The 25854-nt window shown below is 33.6% G+C and overlaps 1 protein-coding gene across 7 annotated transcripts in view; it reads left to right on the top strand.

Annotated features, from left to right (window-relative positions):
• The window catches only part of MTF2 (metal response element binding transcription factor 2), a 74975-nt gene extending 51120 nt beyond the window's left edge, over nucleotides 1-23855 (top strand). For 5 of the 7 annotated variants that reach the window (XM_042251034.1, XM_060411859.1, XM_004002199.5 and 2 more), the window contains 12 exons: nucleotides 1297-1392; nucleotides 1630-1730; nucleotides 2123-2271; nucleotides 4630-4725; nucleotides 5651-5719; nucleotides 6527-6650; nucleotides 13717-13784; nucleotides 15295-15465; nucleotides 19578-19683; nucleotides 19803-19855; nucleotides 19968-20072; nucleotides 21455-23855. In XM_042251034.1, the coding sequence (XP_042106968.1) occupies nucleotides 1317-1392; nucleotides 1630-1730; nucleotides 2123-2271; nucleotides 4630-4725; nucleotides 5651-5719; nucleotides 6527-6650; nucleotides 13717-13784; nucleotides 15295-15465; nucleotides 19578-19683; nucleotides 19803-19855; nucleotides 19968-20072; nucleotides 21455-21812 (1476 nt within the window). In that variant the 5' untranslated portion in view covers nucleotides 1297-1316 and the 3' untranslated portion in view covers nucleotides 21813-23855. Of the gene's footprint in view, nucleotides 1-1296; nucleotides 1393-1629; nucleotides 1731-2122; nucleotides 2272-4629; nucleotides 4726-5650; nucleotides 5720-6526; nucleotides 6651-13716; nucleotides 13785-15294; nucleotides 15466-19577; nucleotides 19684-19802; nucleotides 19856-19967; nucleotides 20073-21284; nucleotides 21358-21454 lie in introns of all 7 variants that reach the window. The other 2 variants (XR_006060081.2, XM_027972188.2) reach the window with 2 other exon arrangements.
• The last annotated feature ends 1999 nt before the right edge of the window (nucleotides 23856-25854 follow it).

The raw sequence follows: 25854 nt of genomic DNA on the forward strand, positions 1-25854 counted from the left end.
CAAAACAAAAATGGAAAAATGGAAAAAACAAGCAAAAAATTTGGTAACCTGCATATCTAAGAATAGTCATAAAAAAGTAAATTTGGTTATTTCTACTGGAAAGAATAGCATACAACTATTAGAAGTTAGACTTTCGAGAGACTTCCCTGGTGGTCCAATGGTTAAAAGTCCATGCTCGCAACGCAAGAATCCTGGGTTCGACCTACTAGAACCCACAACTAAGATCCCTCAGCCAAATTTAAAAAAAAAAGTTACACTCTTTGAAACCTACAGTGTGAAAAATTCTTTTGATGGAAGAAACATTGCATATAGTATTAATGAAAAGAAACAGCTCACAGTGGAGAGAATATGGTGTATCTGGGTTTAAATTCTACCCTTGATACTTGATTAAGGGTCCTTGAACTATAGTTCCTTTATCTTTCTGAGTCTTAATTCTTCCCTATAAATAGGGTATTTATCTAATAAATTGTAGAATTAAACAAAGTAATATTGTCAAGAGCCTAACAGTGCTGGCTCATAGCACAAAATTATACATTTTTATTATTGTTAGTATGTGAATAAAATGTGTGTATTAATATTTTATGTATATTGAAATTGAGATTATTATAATTGTGTTAAAAGTGATGAAATTCTAAATTTTGTGGAATAAAATTGTTTTTAGAATATAAATGTTTAAGGAAGAAATAACTTACTCAGGTAAAAAATTAATGATGGAACCCCTCATTTTTGTTGCAGTGTCATATTGTTTAGGGTACATTGATACCATGTTGCCATATTTCAGAAGCTGGAGATCTGATAATTAATGTTCAGCCTTTCCTTTTTGTAAATTAGTGAATAAAAATAAATGTTCTTTAACTTGAGAGTAACGAGTCATTGATGGATCTTCCTTGCCCCTTTTCTTTAGTCTCATGATGTTAGGCAGTGTAGGGTGAGTGAGTACATGTACATGGGTAGGTGTGTGTTCTGGAGAGTTGTTCTAGTGTTCAGAAACATTGGCTTTTCCTGCCTCCCAGGATGGTGGAAACACTGGAAGTGAATGGTAAGGGATCCTGCCTGAGAGCATTTTAAATTATACCCTTTGCCAAAAGGCAGATTAAATTGTGAAAGCAGACAGTAAGGCATCTTCAGTTAAAGGTGAGAACAGAGCTAGGGAGCAGAGAGATAGTGTTTTGTGTATAGTACTTTGCCTTGAGAAAACACCATTATGATCTGGGAAACAGGTGTTGCTGCTCTCTGTGTCAAAAAAGTAGTTTTGTTATATGGAACAATTCTTTATGTATATTTTAAATATTTCAGGAGCCACTGGAAGTGGGGAAATGGTCTGTACAATATGTCAAGAAGAGTATTCAGAAGCTCCCAATGAAATGGTTATATGTGATAAGTGTGGCCAAGGTAAGCATTGATTTGTTTTAATCTTGTGGAAACATTTTGTTATATACTTAATGCCCCTGTTGATCATTAATGATTAAAAACTCTTTACGTTGGTAATTTGAAGCTCTTACCATAAGTTTAGTCATCACTTTTAAATATATTAATGTAGGAAAGAGAATACTAAAATGCCTTCTTTAAATTGTGTTGCAGTATTTATTAATAAAATAGAATTTGCTTTATGCTTTTTTTGATATTAAGGATATCATCAGTTGTGTCACACACCTCATATTGATTCCAGTGTGATTGATTCAGATGAAAAATGGCTCTGTCGACAGTGTGTTTTTGCAACAACAACAAAGGTATCTTTTAAGTGTTTTGGGCTAATGCCCTAAATGGAAATTTGTAAGGCATATCAACGTAATGATTGTGCACGTTGAAAGTTTATCTGAATGAAGTGAGCAGTCAGTGCTGGGTAGAAAGAGGTACTGCTTATTGTTTGACTAATGATGCTTAAGTGACTTGCAACTATTCTTGCACTTATTTTCTGATAGTGGTCTTGGAGTTGGGGCAATAATTTGAAAGAAAAGACAACAAAATAAATAAAGATTATTATTGGTCAAACAGTTTGTGATATGGTAAGAAATTTAGAATGCAAATTTCTTTGGAAGTTTCAGAAGCATTTTAAAATTAGAGAATTATATTTAAAATTTTATCCTTCACTCTTTTAAATAACTTTTTCCCTCTAATATAGAGGGGTGGTGCGCTTAAGAAAGGACCAAATGCCAAAGCATTGCAAGTCATGAAGCAGACATTACCCTATAGTGTGGCAGACCTTGAATGGGATGCAGGTCATAAAACCAATGTCCAGCAATGTTACTGCTATTGTGGAGGCCCTGGAGAGTAAGTAAATACAGTTATTTAATGCCCTTAATTTTTAGTTGCTTATATTATCTACTTTATTTTTGTTAATGGTTATGGTATCAGAGTGATAGTGAATTGTAAATGCATGAAAGTATCAATGAAGAAAATTGGGGAGGATTAGAGGCCATAGTTTTATTTATTTACCATTAAATGTTTGCTGAATAAGCGAGTCAGCAAACAGTTCTAAGAATGTTTAGAAATTTACCTTTAATTTCTGATCACTGGTTCTAGTTCTGCTCTTTGAAACTAAACCCATCCATCTTATTTTTTGTAGAGGTAGCTCTTAAAATAGTTAAGTCCAATAATCATATTTCCCACTCTCTGAGTGACATACCAAGTGTTCTCTCATCTAGGCTAAAATCTCCATTCACATCAAACATTCTTTATGAGCTCTGTCTTTGTTGCTCTTCAGTTTTTGAAAGTTTACTCTTGAAATATGGTGCCATGATTTCAAAATGGAGTGTTTCCAGGAATAGTCTGACAATATAACGAGGCTGTTAAAAGTTCTAGGTATTATGCTTCTGTTATTGCAAGAAAAGATTGTGTTACCTCTCTTTGGTTGAATATGTCCCATCATATTCTTTTGGCTCATTCTGGGTTTGTTGGTGGTTGACTAAAACTTAAAGTTCTTTTTTTCATATGAATTGATATTAAACCAAATTGTGTACCATGTATTTGTGCTATACGTAAAAAATGTTAGTGAATAACTTTACATTTAACTCTATTTAAATTATAATTATTGGTTTCTTAAATCTTATTGGACTCCATGTTTCTTAAGACAGAGGTGCTCTCTAGAGGATGCAGGGACATATAAGTTGTTTAGTGCTGAAAATGTGAATAAGTGAACATATAAATTATTTCTATTTCTTCATTTTATCTTGTCTCTGATCTTATGGAATTTTTATTTGTGGTTTAACATTTTTATAATATTTTTCAGTTTTTGGTCTCTTGCAGATTTGAAAAACATTAGGTCTGGTTTCTTTAAATAATTTATAAAAGAGATACAGTGAAAAGAGATGGATCTTTTTCCTTTAATCATTTATACCTAGTGTTTTGAAAGTGAAAGTGAAGCCGCTCAGTCATGTCTGACTCTTTGCGACCCCATGAACTGTAGCCTACCATGCTTCTCCATCCATGGGATTTTCCAGGCAAGAGTACCCGAGTGGGTTGCCATTTCCTTCTCCAGGGGATCTTCCCGACCCAGGGATCAAACCCAGGTCTTCCACATTCCAGGCAGACACTTTACCCTTTGAGCCACCAAGGAAGTTTATATACATTATTTTATGAAGCAGATTATTCATTGTTCTTTAATCTCTTGACTACATGAACTATATTTGATATTGCTAACACTTTTAACACCTAACAGAGTACCTGGAAAATAGTATTCATTAGTCTTTTGCCTTACTAGTAGTTGTCTTGCCTTTGCCTGTGTATGGCTTAAGATTAATGGTGGGGCTCACTGAGTGAGCAAAAGAATTTGAAGAAAAGGTATTAATTTGGTGGCCAATAATGATATTTATATATTAAAACCATGTACTAACTAAAAAGAGACTTAGCTTTAGCTGAAGATTTAGTTTTAGTATGTTCAGCTATCTGAAAGGGGACAAAAGTCTGTCACAGAGCCTTTATACCGGTGGAGCCTTAGATTAGGTTTGTAATTATGTTAATCAAATTTATTAAATTGCTATACTCCTTTGCATTATAATGAACAAGAATGATGGAAACATAGGAATAAAGTTGCCTGTGGTCATTTGGTATATAGGACAAAATAGCTCTACATATTGATGACTTCTGAGACTGTTGATGTGAAAAAAAAAATTGCAGACTTGTCAAAGATCCTTTACTAATTTAGGACCCACATTTCCGAACTGGTCCAGTGGCAAAGAATCTGCCTGTGAATGCAGGAGACGCAGAGACATGGGTTTGATCTTGGGGTTGGGAAGATCCCCTGGAGTAGGAAATAGTAACCCACTCCAGTATTCTTGCCTGGAAAATTTTCACAGACAGAGGAACCTCGCAGGTTACAGTTCATGGGGTCGCAAAGATTCAGACACTACTGAGTAACTGAGTGTGTGCGTGTGTGTGTGCACACACACTCTTGTTAGCTAGAAATAGTAGACATAGCTTTCAAGAGCTTATAAATTCTCAAGAATAAAACGCAAGAAGGGATGATGTAGTCAATATTAATAAACTTTTTGGAAAGGAAAAAATTTAACACAATATCAGAACTATGATGCAATAATCACAACTATATTCTGCACATCACTTTTGTCGTGGTATTTTTTAACCTTTACATCATGAAAGGTAGTAATTTTAATCTTAAATTTTTTTGTATAGCTGGTATTTAAAGATGCTACAGTGCTGCAAATGTAAACAGTGGTTTCATGAAGCTTGTGTGCAATGCCTTCAAAAGCCAATGCTATTTGGAGACAGGTGAGAGAAGGGCATTTGAGCTTTACTGACTCATTTATGGGCTTTTTTTTTTAGCTTTTAAAAGTTGTGTTTGCCTTTTCACATTTCTAAAGGTTTTTTTTTTTTTTTTTTCCCCAAGTTTGATTCGGAAACGGTTCAGCTTAGAGGGACAATATTGTTTAATATACTTAAATTATACATAATTTTTAAAAAACACAATTTTTGTGCTTTTGGATATTATTACAGAAAGCTTTTAAAGTATTTGACCAGTGATTGTATTGGTACCTATTGCCCCCCAATACATTCTATTATACTTTTTTAAAAGCTCAATTAGGTCTCATGATAGGCAATTGGAAAAGGCAACAGAACCTTGATGCACACAGTTTATATCTTAGATCTAAAGAATGTCAGAAGGCTGACCTAATGTCCTTTTTGATTAAGGGAATGTGAAATAGGGCTCTAGGAAGAAAAGTTATAGATAGAGCACTAAATGTAATATCAAAACCCTAGGTTTAAATCTTAGTTTATGCAGTTTATTGTTTTTCTGACCTTGGCAATGTCAGCTTGTCTTCTGGGCTTATTTTACCAGATTGTTTTGGACATGTAAAAGTAACGGTGACTATAGCATATGAGAGCAGCCATCAGAATTCACAGTACAAACAAGTCATTAGTAAGCTATACTTATATGAATTTGTATGTGAATTCTGAAGGTCTCTAATAGTTAAAAAAAAACTGATCCTGCCCCCCTCACCATATACAAACTGTTTCATTACTTGTCATTACTAGAGAAGAAATTCTTCACAGTGTCATGATTCAGATTATAATTTGCTTTGTTTATCAGTCCTTATGTCAATTGTAGGATATGTACTTGCTGAATATTAATTGTAATTGGTAAATAATTTGTACACACTCTTGCTTGCTCAGTTACAACTTTCTTTTTCTTCAGGTTTTATACATTTATTTGCTCTGTCTGCAGTTCTGGACCAGAATACCTCAAACGTCTACCATTACAGTGGTAAGTATGGACCTTTCTATTAAGGAGCAAAAGAAGAATTGTGTGTTAAGTCTACAGGATGAAACTTTTCTATATACATTTACTTAGCTTAAAGAAAAATTTGTTCTTTATGCCTGGCTTTCTTTCTTTTCCTTTATTTATCCTCAAGCCTGATGTTATCTTTCCCAAAGATTATCTAGTTTTATTGCTAAGGTAATAAGGCCATTCAGTTTCTAATGGTATAAAAAGTAACTTTGAAATATCTTTTAGATCTTCAAAATTCTTATTCATGTTTCTAGTTCTTTTGGGCCTTCAGAATACAGTAGAAGAGAGAAAGGTCTTATAATATGCCAGTTTCTGCCTCAGTTAAGTAATCCTTGGGCATGGGAAGTATGATGAATTTTGGAGATTTACTGAAAATGCTTATAGTAAGTACTTAGATATTTTTGTTAAATGTTTTACATATTTTAGGAAAAGATAGGATTTAATTAATGAATCAGATAAAGTAAAATCTGTTAAAGTATGATCCATTTTATAGCTTATGTAGTAGTGAAAACATGAAATTTTAGATCATAAATTAACTTTTAAACATCAGATTCTCTTTTAAGAAATCGAGTATCTTAAATTTTAGTTATTATTCAGGGTAAATTAATGTTTTTCATTTATTTTCATATATGTGATTTATTGTGAATATGACATGGTATTAACCATCTGTTCATCTAAATACTTTGGATTTTTTAAATAGCTGGTTTTATAATAATAATGTGTGATTTAAAAATAATAACCAAAACATTATTTTCATATGATTTGATTATTTTTGAATTCCAGGGTAGATATAGCACACCTATGCCTTTACAACCTAAGTGTTATTCACAAGAAGAAATACTTTGATTCTGAACTTGAGCTTATGACATACATTAATGAAAACTGGGATAGATTGCACCCTGGAGAGGTAGGTGGTCTCAGAGCTAACATCATTAGCTACTTAATGTCTCTTTTATTTTGTTTTTATTGAAAGCAGCTAAGGCACATGTGCAAGCCATACATCTAAAGTAGCATTGTATTTTTAGATAGGGAGAAATAACTTTGGTGAGGCTATCAGGATCAGCCCTCATTCTCCTGTTTGTTGCCTGTTAACTTGAGAAAAAGTATAGGAGGAAATAAATTACTTAATTCTTCCATTTTCTGAAATGAGAATTGCTGTAGCTAAAGATAGAAGAGAGGGAGAAATCCTAATTACTGAGTATCCTGTGGTTCCTCCTTCTTTTCTTCTAAGTGTACTATAAACTTAGAGATGTAATCAGCATTCTTCATTTTTCTCTTTTTAGTACTCTCTTTTATATCTTTGACTTTCAGGGATAGTAGGACCTGGTAATAATGTTAGAATAATAAGAGAATGAAGTTACCTGAATTGAGGATTATCCCTCTCATTCTCACATCTCATTTTTCTTTTCATTTGCAAAGTGTAACCACTCATGCTGTTTGTGAAGAGTTATTTTATTTTATTTTATTTTATTTTTTTGCAAAAAGCAATATAAAAGTTAATGCATGTTCATTGAAGATTTGGAAAATACTGAACAGCACAAAGAAGAAAGTAACTAGAGTAACTTTTATATTTACCTTTTTAAAGATTTATTTAGAATTATTAAAATGCAGATATTAAATGTTAAAATACAGATACTAAATTTTTTGTTCTATAATATGTGGAATAGATGTGTGAATTTTAGTCATGTGTTACTTTTTGAGGCAAAAACTAAACTGATAGGAAATTTAGGAAGAATTTCTGCATTTGTAGCTTTTAGACAGGCAATTTATAAGGTTTACATCAAATAAAGTATCAAGTTTCTGTTGTTGTTCTGGGGGTTTTATGAGGCATCAGGGAGTGCACAGTACATATTTATTAAAAGTAGTAGGTCAGTTGTATAAAATAAACACCTGTGATATACTTAGATTTTAAAATCAATGATACTAAAATCAATTGAGTTAAGAGTTTTGAGTGTTAGAAATTAGAATATAATATTCTCATTAAGTTTTCTCTTAAAAGCTTCTTTTAGATGACTGGAGAGAAAGTGAGTGACTTATAAATATGATAAATTTTAATAAACTGATTGGTAATTGGAGAAGAAAATGTAAGGCACTGTTATTAAGTATATTGTTCTTTATAGTCATCTGAATATTTAATGTTCTCATACATTAATTTCAAATACTTTCTTCCTAGCAGTGATTCTTTTAGCACTTCATATGCAGATACATTTATATTTCTGTTAGTACACTTGTGTTTTACGTGTTTGAAGTCTGCATTGGTTACTTCATGTAGATAATGGGCATGCATATAAAAACTCAAGTTGTTTATTTCAAATGCTGTCATTTTTATTACAATAAAAGATAACTTTAGATTTATTGAAGAAGCTGAAAATAGAAAATAATAAAAACTGCAGGCTGTTTTTTAAAGAAATGAGTTCAGTTGATGAATTCTAGCTGTCTCAGTTCCAGCTGAACTTCTGCTATACATCAGAAAACATTTATTTCAGCAATAGGTACATGTTTTATTTTCTGAACCCTATGAGATAATGTCTTACATGTAAGAAATTGCAATTTCTTATTCTTTGCCCCAAACGGAAAAATATATCTTTATTTAAAAATTAAGAGAAACATGATTACAATCAAATATAACTTTATAACAAATGTTTTACTTTTCTAAGGAATGTTCCCATTTTGGGGAGCCATCAGATTTATTATCAGAAGAAGTGACTTTCTAGTCATTTCTCATTGCTCTTTTTCCACATTAAAAAAAAAAGAAAACATTCAGATTTAGTAGGTTAGTCATCTCATTCTCTGGTTATTTATAGATAGAAGTTCAGGTTTTAATTTTCTGTATTAATACTTTACATCTTAATATTGTAATTAGTTTTTAGAGTGAAGTTTTAATGATAAAGAGACCATAAAATTTGTAAATAATATTTGTTCATTGATTTTCATTTAGTTTACTTTTAAATGTTTGTGGTAATAGAAGCAAAGATAATACAGACAATGTATTATTCCTAATTATTAAAGTAGTAAATCTTTGGCTAACTGAAATTGAATTGCAAATTGAGTTTTGTTACTAACTCAAAATTAGGTTAATAAAATTTTCTTTTTATATTTGTATTAAAAATCTTTTTATAAAGTAACATTAATTATAGTTATTCAAAATGATGTAATTGAGTTGGCCCTTTGTATCTGGTTGATTCTCAGTGGTTGGAACCAAGGGATACTGAGGGCCAACTGTACTTTCAAAACATGTGAATTACTACATCTAAGTATATTAAAGGTACACCTCAGAGATACTGTGGTTTCAGTTTCAGGCCACTGCAACAAAACTAATATGCTATAAATCAAATCACAAATTTTTGGTTTCCTAGTGCATATGAAAGTCATGCTTGTACCACACTGTAGTCTTTGTGTGCAATAGCATTATGTCTAAGAAAAGCAATGTACATAACCTTAAGTTAAAAACTGGGACTTCCCTGGTGGTCCAGTGGTTAAGACTTCACCGTCTAATACAGGGGATGTGGACTTGATCCCTGGTTGGGGAGCTGAGATCCCATATGCCTCCTGGCCAAAAACCCAAAATATAAAGCAGGAGCAGTATTGTGACAAATTCAGTAGAGACATAAAGACTTTAAAAAGGTCCACATCAGAAAAATTTTAAAAAAGTAATGCTGTTGCAGGATGGTGCTGACAGTCTTGCATGAGGCAGTATTACTACAAACCTTCAATTTGTAAAAATTGTAGGATCTGTGATGTACAGTGAAGTGAGATACAGTGAAAGAAGGTATGCTTATATTGTTTATTTAAGTACCTTAGAATATTGAAGTCATTTTGAATATCAGTTCTTATTATATATGCTGTAGACTATATGACAAAGATCTTTACGCTAGAATATTAGAGAGTCCATTTTAGAGAGTACAGTTGACTGGAGTACATGGAGTTGGATCACATACACCTCGAGTTGGCCTGCCCTGTCTGCAGTTCTGCACCTGCAGATTCAACTGTCCGCAGTATAGTACTGTAGTATGTATTTGAAGAAGTGAAGTGAAATGAAGTCGCTCAGTTGTGTCCGACTCTTTGCGGCCCCATGGACTGTAGCCTACCAGGCTCCTCTGTCCATGGTATTTTCCAGGCAAGAATACTGGAGTGGGTTGCTATTGCCTTCTCCAGGGGATCTTCCCGACCCAGGGATTGAACCCAGGTCTCCTGCATTGCAGGCAGATGCTTTACTCTCCAAGCCACCAAGGAAATCCTAGATGTATGTATTTAGTGGGGGATAAAAAATCCATACATAAGTTGACCCATGCAGTTCAAACCCAGTTGTTCAGAGGTCAACTGTATATCCTTTCACACTGAAAGGTAAGGTTTAACGTATATATCTTCTTTTTTCTTGATTATTTTCAGGATTGCTATGTCAAGAGAAGCTGAAACTTTTAGAACATGTTAGAACACAGTGATAATTTCCTTATGTGATCTTGGTAAACATCTTTGAGAGTTGGTACCTTAATGATTATCATATAGACTGAATCTAGTATTTGAGAAACTACTGTGTTTTGAATTATTTTTTTTTGAGATAGTAAAAATATGTAGTATAATTTGACACCCCAAATAAAAGTTGCTTAAAATTTTTGCATAGAATGAAGTGTTCAGAATGAGGTTATATCAGATTGCTTTGGGAAGTTACAATGAGATATTAATACTTTTTGAAATCTGCCTATTATCATTTGTCTTTACTTCCTAATGTGATTTGAAATTTCAGTTTCATAAGGACAGCCCACTTTTCTGTTAGCTGTGGTCTTAAGCTTTAAATACCTAAAAGGTTGATAGAGCAGTGGGTTGAGTGCTACTTTACTTGAAGGATAGAGAGAGAAAAGCATAGATAAAATGAAATAATATGGCAGAAACAGTGTTTTGGCTAGAGAAAAATATAGTAGAAAAAATAAAAAATAATAGAAAAATAGTAGAGGTGGTATAATACTTTTAAGGGAAAATTATAAGAAATCTGATTAAAAGCAGTACTTGGGGCCTTGAGTTGTATTAGCGTACAGAGTATATGTTGGTAAACAAATTACTAAAGCTGTTTGGCATACTTAAGCCTAGGTGGTGTGGAATTCAGTGTGGTAACTGAGGCATGTATTTTATTGAAGGGAAGAATTTTAACTGTGTGTAATAGCATGTATCGCTGTACAGTAATACATAACCCTGAATGTGAAATCACAGTGTGAGATTAGTGTCAGGATAAGGAGGAACAAAAATGTTTCTTCTATTGGAGATCTATGTTATAAACCTCATGGTCAGATGGAAGAACTAGACTATGATGCTCTTCTAATACAGATTATTTGATTAACAGTATAATACTTGCACACTGTTTTCAAAATACAGTGAGGGAAGCTTTGACTGCATTATGCGAGTTGAAATAAACAGTCCTATGCAAAATAGTCCTGGAGTGCTGAAAGAACTTACAGATAAAATTTGAATTCTCTAGGCAAGAATATTGGAGTGGGTAGCCATTCCCTTTTCCAGGGGATCTTCCTGACCCAGGGATTGAACCTGTGTCTCCTGCGTTGCAGGCAGATTCTTTACCATCTGAGCCACCAGGGAGGCCCAGGAAATCATAGAGAACAGGTACCAAAAGAAAAAAAGAGAGTTTGTTGTGATTTTCAAAAAGTAAAAGGAGTAGATTTGAGAAATTCTAAACTTTTGTTGTTGAATGTCAGCAAAATTGTAGAGCAGATTTTTCTTGTGAAGATTTAAAAAGCAATCAGAGAAAATACCACTAGTTTATTAGAATAAATCATGTTAAATACCTTGGTTTCTTTTTTGATACGGTTAGCAGCACTGATATGTCAAGTGCTAATGTGCATAGTATAACTCAGTTTTATAGAAGATATTGGAATGTGAACTGGTTAGAATAAAATTTAAATGCATTTGTAACTAATAAGTTAGTAGCAAAAGCAGTCATTGGCTTGGAAATATTCTTGAGGGAGATTCTAATGGCGAGCCACAGGGTTCTGTTTTTGTCTCTATCTTCAGTTCAAGAAGGATGACAGAATCAGGAGAAAAGATCATCTCAAACACTGAGCTGAAAACCAAATCAACAGTCGTTATAAAATTTTTCTTTTAGGCTTAAATATACAAACAACAATATGGAAGAACAATTTATGATGGGGGATACTTGGCTTGATGGCAGTTGATTTAATGAGATTTTAGAGTTAAGATGGGAGTAGGGGACCAGGACTTTGGCCACCTCATGCGAAGAGTTGACTCACTGGAAAAGACTCTGATGCTGGGAGGGACTGGGGGCAGGAGGAGAAGGGGACAGAGGATGAGATGGCTGGATGGCATCACTGACTCGATGGACATGAGTTTGGGTGGACTCCGGGAGTTGGTGATGGACAGGGAGGCCTGGTATGCTGCGGTTCATGGGGTCTCAAAGAGTTGGATACGACTGAGTGACTGAACTGAACTGAACTGAACTGAGGGGACCAGGAAGAGGATGGAAGTACTTAGCCAAGCTTAGTGTGAAATAATCATGTGATGGTGCTGCTAAACCTAAACATAATCTTAATACTTAGCCCTCTTACCTACTGTCAAATACTTGAAGAACTGCCTTGTATAAAAGAGAATCCAGGAGGGAATGTTTTGTTCGCCCATGGAATGGGCTTCTTCATTAGGTTTCATCTGTGGTAGTAGTTAAACCAAGGTTTCATGACTCTTGAGTACTATTAAAGGGATTACAGTATTAATGAAAACTTGAATTAGGTGGATATCTCATGTCTCTTTTGAATTATAAAGTCTGAGTCCATTATTTCTCCTTTAATAGAAATTTTCTGTCATTGGACACTTAAGAAATTACAATAGGAAGGTGTGGTATGGTTAAGGAGAATGAGCACCAAACTTTCTTACTTTCTTTTTCCTCTTAAAATGGCTCACAATGGGCTCTCAGTGAATGTTGAAGGAATGTACTTAATTGTCACTTGGGTTCAAATTCTACCTCTTTAGCTAACCAGCAGTGTGAATTTGGGCAATTTAGGTTTATAGCTGTTGACTAATTGGTAAAATAAAAGTAGATGACTGTAAAAGTCTCTTCTACCTACCATGTTATATTTGACAGATTTGTTTATTTTTTTTACTTGAAGTTCTGAGCTTTGGGAGTTTTAGCTGCTAAATAAAATTACTGGCAGTCATTTTAAAAGTCAGCGGTGGTATTTTGGAAGATTTTTTGTTCATTTGTTTTAATTTTTATTGCTTTAATTGAAGATGGTATTTTATAATTTAATTTTTTTCTATTGGGCCCTAGTCTTTAAACTTTGAAGAAGAGGCAGAAATAACTCTGAAAGAAACTTTTTTGAAATAAAATAGAGTATTTTCCAGAATTGAATGTTTATATTTTAAAATGGTGTATGATGATAAAAACGTACTGAATCACTTTGATTTTAGGCTTAACCAAAGTCTGTAATTGGTATGAAAACAAAATCCCTAAATTTGTTATTTTTTCAAAGTTATAGAGGTTGTTGGTTTGTGTTAGAAGTATTGGGAAGTAAAATGGCATGTTTATCATTACTTTTTATATTCTTCCCTGTTAATATCTATTAGAAGCTTTATAGTTGATATTAAAGTAATTCTAATGTATTATTACTTTCCCAGGTTATAGAATTAAAGTAAATTTAATGATAATAAAATCCCATTTTTATTGCATTTTACCGTTTATGGTTCTTTTATGCATATCATTTTATTTATACAAGTATTGATAGTAGTAAAGAAACTAGTAAAGGATTTATACTCTTTTTTATATGTGAGAAAACAAGATTTGAGAGGCTAAATGGCCTTAAGTCACAAAGCTGGTCAGTGAGGACCTGAAATTAGAACTTTGGTCCTCTGACAACTAGTCAGTCAGCTTTTCTTTTGTATCACATGGCGTCTATCACCTGTGTATTACTAATCGATGAAATTACAGTGCACTAAATTGTTTTTTTGATACTTCACAGCTGGCAGACACACCAAAATCTGAAAGATATGAGCATGTTCTGGAGGCATTGAATGATTACAAGACCATGTAAGTTATTTTATGTATCCCTATGAGGGAGATATTTGGTAAATATAAGGAATAATGGCATTAAGAATTGTGAGATTGGTGTAGAGTTAATACATACCATTTTAATGTACTCTCTCAGTCAGAGTAAACCAGTGATTCTCAAAGATTGAAGAGGGGAGGTGCAGTTCTCTGAAAATGCTGGATGGAAGGCATATCAGTATTTCAGGGGAATTTGGTCAGTTTAGTTGAAAAAGCATAATCAGTAATGACTTGTTCTTATAATTTAATCTGCTGAAAGTAAAACAGAATCATATTAGCTGGTAGGAATATGCAGAAGATAGGGGGATATATTAAAGAGAAGATAGGTTTTTAAATGATTGAGGTCTTACTGTGATTTTAAGTTTAGTTAGTGCCATCTTTAGGAATAGTAGTAGTATTAGTGATCTAAGTTTTTGATAATTAAGTGACATTGTTTGATATAGTCTTATATAAATCTTTCCCTTTTTTTTTAAAGGAGCATATCTACATCTCTTAAAAATAATTTTAAAAGGCAATAGAAATAAAATGTATATGCTGATTTCAACCAGCTATTTAATTATAACATTTTTGTTTGTAACATGTTGCTTTTTTTGAACTTAGCAACATTTCCTCATTAATAAATGTTATAACTACAAGTGGTTAGATCTTTAGGACAACTTAAAAAAGCCATAAAGTTACCTGAGCAGTTACTGTGCTGGTAAAAATACTTTATAGGACAATGAATTCTGTAATCCCAATTTAGTGTGCTAGAAATACCTTTGTTCCTACTATGGTAGAAATGGGAGCTCCCGTTTCTCACACTTATATAAAAGATGAATGGCAATCCAAGCACTTGGTAGTGGTTCTTAGGCCAGGCATGCTCAAGTAGAGCTAAGCGGTTATTTTAGAATAAGGACTCTAAGGACTTTGGGAAACGATTAAGGAACATATATTTCAGAAACCCAAGCCCACAAGAAATGTCACCTCTGCTCCAGGTTATTTCCAATTCCAGATCTGACATGCTAGACACTGCTTTTATTTTCTGGGCCTCTAGGATTGATGTACTTTTTTCCAGTGCTCTTACCTATTTCTGGCCAGGGTTTCTCTCCTCACCTATTCACTCTGCAATAGAATTCTGTTTTCCCTAAACCTTTTTTGAGGTGTTTGTAACAGATAAGACTAAAAATGTGGAAAAGCACATTGAGACCAAAAGAGATATCACTCTGTACTCTTCTTTCTTTAAAAAGTTAGATGCTACGTTTTGAAAAGAAAAGCGGACATGTGTTCCTAGCGGACATCTGTTCTTCCTTCTAACACTATTCCTCTCTCCTACTCCCCTGTCATATCCTACCGTGGACTGGCTCTGGGGCAGATAAGAATCCAGTAAAGCAAAGGGAAAAAACAAGAGCAACGGGGTAGTATTGGGTAGACTTTCATGTGTTTTACGACTGAGGGTCTTCCATGTATATGTGTTCAGTTTTTAAATTTTTAGTTAATTGTTTTTTAAATTTAGGTTTATGTCTGGGAAAGAAATAAAGAAGAAGAAGCATTTGTTTGGGTTGCGAATTCGTGTTCCTCCTGTGCCACCAAATGTGGCTTTCAAAGCAGAGAAAGAACCTGAAGGAACCTCCCATGAATTTAAAATTAAAGGCAGAAAGGCATCCAAACCTATATCTGAATCAAGGTAAAAGTTGATCTGTGGGTTAGTTTTTCTCTTTAGCTCATTTGTAACTAAAAATGTATGTTACTTAAGCCTCATTAGTATATTTGGAAGTACAAGTGGCAGTGACCCTGATTTGTTATCCTATTTAAAATTTCTCGCTTGAACAAGTTACAAAGAGTTAATGCTAGATGTTTATTTATTTACTATAGATCTAAGGCTTTCCAGGAATAGGCCCTATTGATTTTGTTCAGCATAAGTATCTATTCATTTGTTTGTTCATTTCTCATTCGTTTGTTCATTCATTCTGTTTATCAGGCAACTTACTGTCTAAGTGCTGGAGATATAATAAATAAGACCTTCTTTCTGCCCTGGTGGGGTTTACATTATAATGGGGAAGAAAGGTGGTAAACAAAATAATTACAGATCATGTTAATACCATTTAGGAAATAGCAAACAGATTTAGACTGTACTGGGATGGATAGAGATATAGGGGTCTGCTTTAAGAAAGAGGCTTAAGAAGGCTTGTTTATGATAATATTGAAGCTGAAACTTTAAAGATTGAGAATGACCTAACAATGTGAAGAATAAAGGGAAGAATACTTCAGATAGCAGAAATAACAAGTGTGAAGCTATGAGGCATGTTCTAGGAACTTTCAGAAGGCTACTAAGGTGTGAACAAGGGCTGCAGAGAGTAGTATTGGGTACTGGAAAGGTTGGGTGGGGCTTGGTCATGTGTTTTGTAGACCTCATAAGGAGTTTCGGTTGTTTTCTCAGAATAATGGGAAGCTATTTAAAGATGTATGTACGCTGAATTATCTTTTAAAATACTTCTCTGGATCTGTTTGGAAAGCAAATCTATAGAAGTAGAAACAAGAAAAAATGAAGACTTTCAGTTTTCTAGGTGAGAGATAATGGTGGCTTGTGCAGTTGTAGGTGATAGCAGTCAAGTAGAGAGAAAATAGATTCAAGATCTCCACTGGGGGCATAATTTGTTGGCTTTGCTAATGAATTAAAATTTTAAAGGAAGGGCAAGATAAAGTTATACAATGCCTAGATACCTTGTTTGAGCAACTAGTGGGTGGTCATGTCTGTTACCAAGAACTGGAAGAATAGATTTTGATGACGTGAATAAAGCATTCTTCCATTTCAGACTCATTTAATTCAAGATTCTTATGAGGAATATCTAAGCGATAATGATGTTAAATACAGGCAATTGGGTGTGTTCAGTCAGGAGCTCAGGACACATGATAATAAATTTTGAAGTTGATTTCTAAAACCATGAGAATGGATGATATTACCTAGAGAGAGAAAAGAAGAGAATGTGGCCCAGAATAATGTCCTGGTATTATTTAGAGATTTGGAAGAAGTGAAATAAATGTAGGAGATGGCTAGAAAACGATCATTGAAATAGGAGGAAACTAGGAAAGTTTGATGTCATGAAAACCAAGTGAAGGAGAGTGTTTGAGAAAGATATGGGTCTATTAAACAGTACTGAATGTTGCTGAGAGGCAGGTTAAGATGAGAGAAAAATGTTTATTGGATTAGATAACATTTTGTTATTAGTGATTTTGACAAAAACTATTTTTCTTAAGTGTTAAAGGTAAAAGTCAGATGGCAGTAGGACAATATGATTGAATCCAGCACTGCTCAACTTACTGTCAAAACTGGTCTTTTTCTACAATTAGGGACATGGGAAGATTCAAAATAATGATGATGACAGTAATACAGGAAAGGGGGAAAAAAGGAAATACTTGTTAAGAATTTTGAAAGAGAATGAAGAAAGTGGGAAGGGTATGTGTTGTCGACTCTCAGAAGTAGTTTCACTGTATTGTTAAGGGAGGGAAGTAGACAAATAGAATGGAAGCTGAATCGAGTGATGGTTTTTTAAAAATAGATATAAGACAGTTGTAACCTGTTTCTGTATGTCAGTGGAGGAGAATGATACAGAAGAAAGAGAGGTAACTAAAGATATTGTAAAGTCTTTGAGAAGACATAAGAGACAGGATGTGGGAATCTAAATGTGGGATTGACCTTCTAAAGCAGGACTTAACATCTTTCTGTTGAAATGGAGAGAAAAAGAAGTGAAGTCGCTCAGTCGTGTCCGACTCTTTGCGACCCCATGGACTACATGTAGCCTACCAGGCTCCTCTGTCCCTGGGATTTTCCAGGCAATAGTACTGGACAGTGGAGTACAAATGCTAATTCTGTGATGACTGAAGTTATTGCCTAGTAGCTTCTGTTTTCTCAATGAAATTATGAGGCAAAGATAGCTGAGAGAGAAATTTAAGGAGCCAATACATAAGGTATGAGTTAATCATCTTGGTGAATAAGAAAAAAATAATTACAGAGGGTTGTCAGTGCTGTGTATCCATTTGAGTTAGTAATAAAGTATATAGTACTTTAAGGGTTTTTTTTTATGAAGGAAAATAATACTATTCCTGTTACTTTCAGATTTTTATTATTAATCTTTTTCTAGCAATTGTTTATATTATAAATTAGAAAAAAGATTTCCACAATCTTTCTTGTTCCTATTTTGATTTTGATAGGACATTCTGTCTGTGGTAGTTATCAGATTTTCACTTGATGTGATCAGATAATGGTTCAACTTTCTCTAAAGGCATTTTCAGTTCATTCTGGGCCCTATGTATGAATTTCTTTAGTCCAGGGGTCCTTTGTAAATGTTATGTTGATCATCCTGCCAAAAAAATAAATGTACACCCCACCCATCTTATCCTTGGATAAGATTTTGGATTATAGTTTTAGTTACACTTTCTTCCTCTACTTCTCTACTTTCTCTTTCCTCGTACTTCCACCTTTATTTCCCCAAACGAGTTTGGTGAGGAGGGATAGTCATTTCTTGTTTTCTCCATTCACCTCTTTCTAGCGTATTATATAAATCTGTTCCTTTACCTTGTTTTTTAATTCAGTTTTTCCTGGATAATGTTATTGTAGCACTTAACCCATTTTATTATTCTGCTTACATACATGTTTATTGTCTTCTATCTATAGTGTGTGTGAAAGTCACTTAGTCATGTCCTACTCTTTGTGACCCCATGGACTATAGCCCCTGTCAGGCTCCTCTGTCCAACGAATTCTCTGGGCCAGAATGCTGGAGTGGTTAGCTGTTGCCTTCTGCAGGGTATCTTCCCAACTTAGGGATGGAACCCAGGTCTCCCACATTGCAGGCACATTCTTTACTATCTGAGCCACCAAGGAAACCCAAGGATACTGGAATGGGTAGCCTATCCCTTCTCCACAGGATCTTTCTGACCCAGGAACAGGGGTCTCCTGCATTGCAGGTAGATTCTTTACCAGCTAAGCTACCAGGGAAGATCTCAAACCCCTTAGTACAGGGAACATTTTTGTATTATAGTATTCCCTTTATATGGAGATGTTTACTGATTAAATGAAATAGATGTTCTGTGTATTGGTATTTGTCATTTTTCCCTTCTGTTAATTAGATATGTTCTTGACCTATTTCTTTTTTTCCCTTCTTATGCTTGATTTTTTCCTTTATGTCTCTAAAATGGTTTTCTAAAACTTTCTAATTTTGTCCTTTGAATCATTCCCCTGCACAATATGAAGGATTCCTCCTTTACATTCTCCAACCTCTTTCTGGTTAGCATCATTCAGGAACCCACAGGATATTTCTATTTAGAGCTACTGTATAGGGAGTGAACAGTTTTAACATAGATACTTCCTGGCTCCATGAGGTTAACTACTGAATTCATACTGCTGAATTTAGTACTAAATTCTTGAAACATCCTCCAAGTACCTACATAGTAACAACCTAAATGAAATAATTGAACTTAAAGAGTTTTGAAATCTTCCATCCAATACAGTAGTACTTATTTTTGTTTGTTTTGTAAAAAATTTTTAGGTGATGTGTATTTTTCAAAATTGTTATTAGGGAACTTTTTTCCTTTAAACCTTTCATATGTAAATATCTCTTTAAGAAATATTTATTCAAATTAAAATATATTATCTGTGAACTTGACTAAACTTGTAGATTCAGCTTAACTTTGTTTTTATAATCTAATTACTACGTAAGTAGAGGTTATGACAGTACATATTGTCCACTGTCTTTGTTTTCTTTCTGCAGAGATTAAATACGTAATGGTTTTATGTTTCAGGGAAGTAAGCAATGGCATAGAAAAAAAAGGAAAGAAAAAATCTGTAGGTCGTCCACCTGGCCCATATACAAGAAAAATGATTCAAAAAACTGCTGAGCCACCTTTGGTAAGAGGATATATTGGTCTCTGTTCTCAGAGCAGAAGTCTGCTTGAAATTACTGAGAAACTAATTTCTTTTCGTTACTTTTAGAAGCCATTCTTTAAATTTTTGTTTTTCTTTTCCAGGATAAGGAGTCAATTTCAGAGAATCCTAGTTTGGATTTACCTTGTTCTATAGGGTAAATAGAAAGTTATTTTCGCCTATCCTAGGAATTTTCTTCTTGGGGGGGAATTAGTATTTCTATTGTTATGTAATATAGTTGTTATACCGTTTAAATTCTTTTGTCTCAGGAGAACTGAGGGAACTGCACATTCATCCAATACCTCAGATGTGGATTTCACGGGTGCTTCCAGTGCAAAAGAAACTACCTCGTCTAGTATTTCCAGGCATTATGGGTAGATATTTTATGTTCTTATTCTTAACTAATTTTCCTCTAGAGTTTCTTCTTTGTAAAATGATGATTAAATACATTTTTAAGAATTGAAAGTGATACCAGTTTGTCTTGTAGCTTTTGAGATGCAGTCTATATATAGATATTTTAGGTTTTTAATATTCACCTGAGTATTTTTACTTTTCAGAGCACAGATGTTAAAATTTTCAAATTCGTCAGGAATTTTGCTATGTACACAAAGAAGAGGTATCCTGGTGTTTATAGGTGTGCTCTTTTCTGTGAGACCTTTTTATACTTTTAATATACAAGTGAATTTTTTTTTTAATAAGTTGGAATCAAGCACACAAACCTTTTTATTAGAAAAAGGGTTTTAAACTCAGGTTTTTTTTTTTATCAATAGCAGACTTTCCCTCTAGTATTTTTTTTTTTAACCTAACTCTTTAGAAAGGCAACTTTTTCCTGAAGTCTGATGTATCAGGTAAGAAAAATTTAGTTTATTTGGGGCCAGAGCCATGAGCTTGCAGATTTTATACTTCCCTTTGTTTAATTTTTGTTTTCACAACCAAGCATTCTGTTAAGCTTGTGCACATTATCTTTTTTTTTTTGTACATTGTCTTGTTTAATTTTTAAAACAGTCTTTTGAGTTGTTTCCATTTTGTAGATAAGAAAACTGAGACTTAGAGGGTTTTTGTAACAAGCCCAAGATGGCATGTGCGTTAGCAAATAAATACAAAACTGGGGTTTAACTTGGGCAGTAGAATTTATTGGCTATATTATATTTTGACCTTGTTTTATAATATCATAAAATCTTTTAATCTCTGAACTCAAAGCTTGTCTTGTTTAGTCCCTTCACTTAATCTCTTAAGAGAACACAGAAGATAAAGAGATTTAAATTTGACCGATATCATGTTGAGCTATACCAAGGGTATAGTTTGGGCTTATTTCAATTTATTATATTACTTAACAATAGGCCTAGAATTGATAACCAAGAGAACTTTTGTACTGGTTCTGCCATCAGTTAAAGCACATGTAAAGGTGTCTTTTATGTAATAGGTGCTTATTAAATATTTCTTGCACTGAGTGAATGAATGAATGAATGAACTTTCTTCTTTTTAATGATAAAAATGTTGACAAGATCTGACTTAAAAATCCTCTTGGTAAGTAAGAATTTGCCTTGTTGGCTTCATAAATCAAAATTTCCTCTGATTCTTTTAAGCTTAATAGTACATAGTTAAGGAAGAAAAGCTCTTCAAAGGTCAGCCCCAAGAAGGTGATTGAATTTAATGAAGGCGAGTGATAATCCATTTCATATAGCATTTGTTGTTTTGATTTGGCTGATTTTTATGTCAGCAAGGGTAGACAATTGTGGCCTTTTTTGTTCTGTAGATTATCTGACTCCAGAAAAAGAACTCGTACAGGAAGATCTTGGCCTGCTGCAATACCACATTTACGGAGGAGAAGGGGTCGTCTTCCAAGAAGAGCACTCCAGACTCAGAACTCAGAAATTGTAAAAGATGATGAAGGCAAAGAAGATTACCAATTTGATGAACTCAACACAGAGATTTTGAATAACTTAGCAGATCAGGAGTTACAACTCAATCATCTAAAAAACTCCATTACCAGTTATTTTGGTGCTGCAGGTAGAATAGCATGTGGTGAAAAATACCGAGTATTGGCTCGTCGGGTGACACTTGATGGAAAGGTGCAGTATCTTGTGGAATGGGAAGGAGCAACTGCGTCCTGACTGTAGGACTGAACATTATGTTCACTGCACTCTCATTTTCTGTAGGTACAATTCAGAACCCTAAAGGAGTCTGGCTTTTACTATCTTTAAAAAGGTTAAAAAAAAAAATCACATAAGATGATACTAGCCTTAACATGTACTTGTCAATGTTATGGATATTGTCATAAAAAGATATCTTTTAAAAATCAGAGACTTAATTTTTTAAATCTTGAGATTTGTAGAATGTTTCTAGGATAGGATATTAAAAATGATTCAAACCCATGCATGGTGTTAGATAATTTTTCTAATTATTCCATTGAGTCAGTTTTTGTGGTTAGTGGTTCTCAGAGCAAACTGATCATGTAGATAGATAGCACAAGTATTTGGAGAAACATTGTCTGTTTTGTTACCAAAATGTTGGAAAAAATTTATTTCAATACCTTTTAGAAGTGCAGTGTATATAATGCCTACTAAAAGACTGTAAAATACTGAAATTTTCTTTCAACAAAGTGTAAAAAATATATTGAGCCTGTAAATTGCTCTGTGACTAGACTTCATTGTCGTCTTAATATATTCTTTGCATGTGCATATATATACACACATGTGTATATATATGTGTGTGATTGATTATGTGACCTATGCAATACAAATTATGGGAATGGGCAGCTTTGGAGTATATATCCCATAATTCTTTTTTCAGGAATAGTTGCAGTATTTACACAGCAGCATTTCTTCTCAGGCTTTTATTGGGTGCTGTTGCTTGCTATGTATGAAGAGAAATGTGTCAAACAAGTTTAGTGTGTTCTGAAGAAGGGTGTGAACAACAGTGTTCATGGGCTTTTTCGAATGCTTTTCATTATCAGTCTTTGTAACTCAGCTGTTCAGTACCTAAAACAAATTCAAATAGTATGAACATTATCTCCTACTAGAAGTAACATTTTCAGATTTTCATGGCACATTATGATTGTAAATGTCTCTCAGTTTTAACAGTAAGTCTATAGGAATCCCGTGAAGATTCCTGAAATGTCTGTAGTAACTGTTAGTCATGTTGAATAAGTGTAGTATGAACAAAGTATTTTATTGCACAGGGTTAACAAACAGTGTGTTGCCTGCGAGGCAGCTGCTGTTTTATTACAACATTACCTCTTGTTTTTATGAAATGTACCAAGATTTAAATTGATAACTTTATTTTACATGTGTTTTTTTTTTTTAAAGTTTCTTTTATCACCAGTGTTAGAGTTGTCTTCTGTTTCTTTTTGTTTTGTTTATTTGTTTTCTTTTTTAGCCAAAGAGTAAACAGAAGAATATTCTTATTTTGGTGGCTGTTCATTTTACTCTTAAAAGTGATTGGTGGATTTTAGCCTAAAAATTGGAGAGTTTGCCACCAAAATGAAAAATATGTAAAGTGTAGTGATTACAGAGCGGTTAAAAATGTGGGTTAGTGCTTATTTATTCCATTGATTGATTATTTGACTGTTTATAAGAAAGTTGCTTTATTTCTTTAAACATCTTCAAAAGATGACCTTTTCTTGTCACATTATAGCCAAAAGAAGCAGAGAACTTCGTAGTCCTGCATTTGGTTCCTGGTTGGCCAGGTATAAATGAGCTTTACAAAAGTGCAAATTAAGAACTGTCACTTCTGTTTACCTCCACCAAAACTTGATTTTCCCCTAGCTATTAATTTAAAGTTGCCTTTCCTGCAGCTGCAATATTTTGAATAACACACAAGAGTTTGTGTTGATTTTGAATGTTTGTTTATATCTAGGGGTAATGGAAAATGTAAATCCCGTGTAACCTTATTCACTCCACCTGTATCATATTATTTCATTTTCCCCAAAGTCCTTTAATTCTAACTGAACACCAGCAGTATTTTTAGTAATTCTTTCTTTAGCATACTTGGAAGATGATTTATTAAGCTGAACTGTCTTTAGACGTAATTATTGTGAATGTCTGTTTTATTTTATCATGGTGGTTCACATGGCTCTGATGTTCAGTTTGTATTTTTGGAATTGCTTTACTTAGAATTAAAACAGACGAACATTAAATGTGTGTATTTTTTAAAGAGCTAATGAGTTTTGCTTCTGTATTTTGCTGAAAATACACACTAGTGCAGTAGATGGCTGCTTTTATCTAGCCAGGGAGCTAAAGAGTTTCTAGTTCTGTTGTAAATATGTTCACTTGAGTTAATCTTTATAAATCTTTACTTTCATTTTCCTCTTGTCCTCCCAATAAATATTAATAATTATTTCATGCTCATTTTATATGATCCTCTGAAGAAATAAATTATGTTTAGCCAGCTTGTACACTTTATACTTGAAAGGCAAGGTATCTCCCTGTCGCCAAACTTCAAAAAAATTAAACTTTTCAACTGTTTTCTTCTTACCTACATAGAAGGTGTTAGGGTTTACATAAAAGGATTCCTTTTTTCTTTTTCCTGAAAACCTTTGCCCCAGGCTACAGAAAGAAAAGATGTAAAAATAGTATACCTTATTCATTTTTACTCAACTATATTTTATAAATACCCTGATAGTCATGGATAAATATGGATTCTAAGGCCTTTAGGTGATCAAACAGAATATAAGCTATCAGAGTTATTCTGTCAGTTCTAATGTAAGAGTGATGAAGCCAGATCTTATCTTGTTGGATTTATTTTGTTACTGAATGTTTAATAGAAGTGAATGTTCACTGATAAGTAAGTTTGAGGGTATTTCTTCTTGTTTTATTTGCAAGGTATGTTTAGTTTCTATTGTGTATATATTAAGATTTGTGTTAGTGTTAGGGTAGAAATAATTTTGGGGCTATTTGATTGAGTTTTTATTAGGTATTATAAAGTTTTGCTTGGAACCTGATCTGATTTGTATAGTTATAGCAAACTTGTACTCCGGTTCTAGGGTTGTTTGAATGAGAATATAATGGCAAAGGAGGATGTCTGTGCTACGTTGGACTACCTTTATGAATATACTTCCAGAAGTCTCCTTCAGTTTCTTCTTTGGCAGTTTCCTCAGGGGAATAAAAATTTGGTAGTTAAATGTAAAGTGAGAATTTTATCATGGAATTTGTTTATAATTAGTAGCAGTTAAGAAACTTGATATCTGTCTGATACAGATTTGAAGATGGAGGAACTGTGAAAGCAAACTGATTAGCTCTCTAAATAACAAATAGATGGGAGCAAGTAACTTTTAAGTCATAATGTCAAAATATCTTAGAGCAGTAAATGGATCAAAATGTAATACTGTAGTTATATTTATAGTTAGAAGAAGGTGGCAAATTAAGCAGTTCATTCTTTATTTCTCACCTTGCCTCACTTTTACTCAATAAAATCTCTTTCTGCTTTTTTTTCCTTCTTTTGGCCTGTGGTATGTTGGATCTTAGTTCCCCGATTAGTGATCAAGCGGGTACCCCCTACATTGGGAGAGCAGAGTATTAACCATTGGACCACGAGCAACGTCCCACTCTTCTTTTTACCCATGTAGTTTCTCTTTGTCGGAGATGATGCTTGGATGCTTAGCAATAGCTCCTCACTTTTGCAGTATCTTCAAGGAATGTGATTTCTCATTCAAGAAAATTTTCCACTGGATTTAAGCAAGCCAACAAATGAATAAAACCTTCATAGTTGATAAAATGAATAAAACTTTCATAGATGATAAAACTTAATAATACCTAATTAAAACTCAATCAAATAGCCCCCAAAATTATTTCTACCCTAACACTAACAGAAATCTTTATGTACTTATTGCATAAAGCAAAACTGTGTCCTGTTTAAAATCATTAATTTCTGTTCCTTATATTTAATGAAAGGTATTCAGTCCTTTTTTCCCTTCTACCTTATGACCTGCTTTCCCAGTTAGGGGGCAGTATTTGTGCCCTAAATGGGCACAAGTTGGTTTAGGAGTAGGGTTGGAGGAGCCAAAAAAATCTTAATGATTTTTAGCCCTCCAGAACTCAACTCTATGTGACAGAAATCTTATTCCTTTTTATTTACTTTTTGTTGAGTTTTCTTGAATATCACAAGAGCAGCACTGACATCGAAGTCATGGAACATATACAAGATAATTTTAAGATC

Source organism: Ovis aries, chromosome 1 (assembly GCF_016772045.2).
Source record: "Ovis aries strain OAR_USU_Benz2616 breed Rambouillet chromosome 1, ARS-UI_Ramb_v3.0, whole genome shotgun sequence".
Lineage (NCBI taxonomy): Eukaryota > Metazoa > Chordata > Mammalia > Artiodactyla > Bovidae > Ovis > Ovis aries.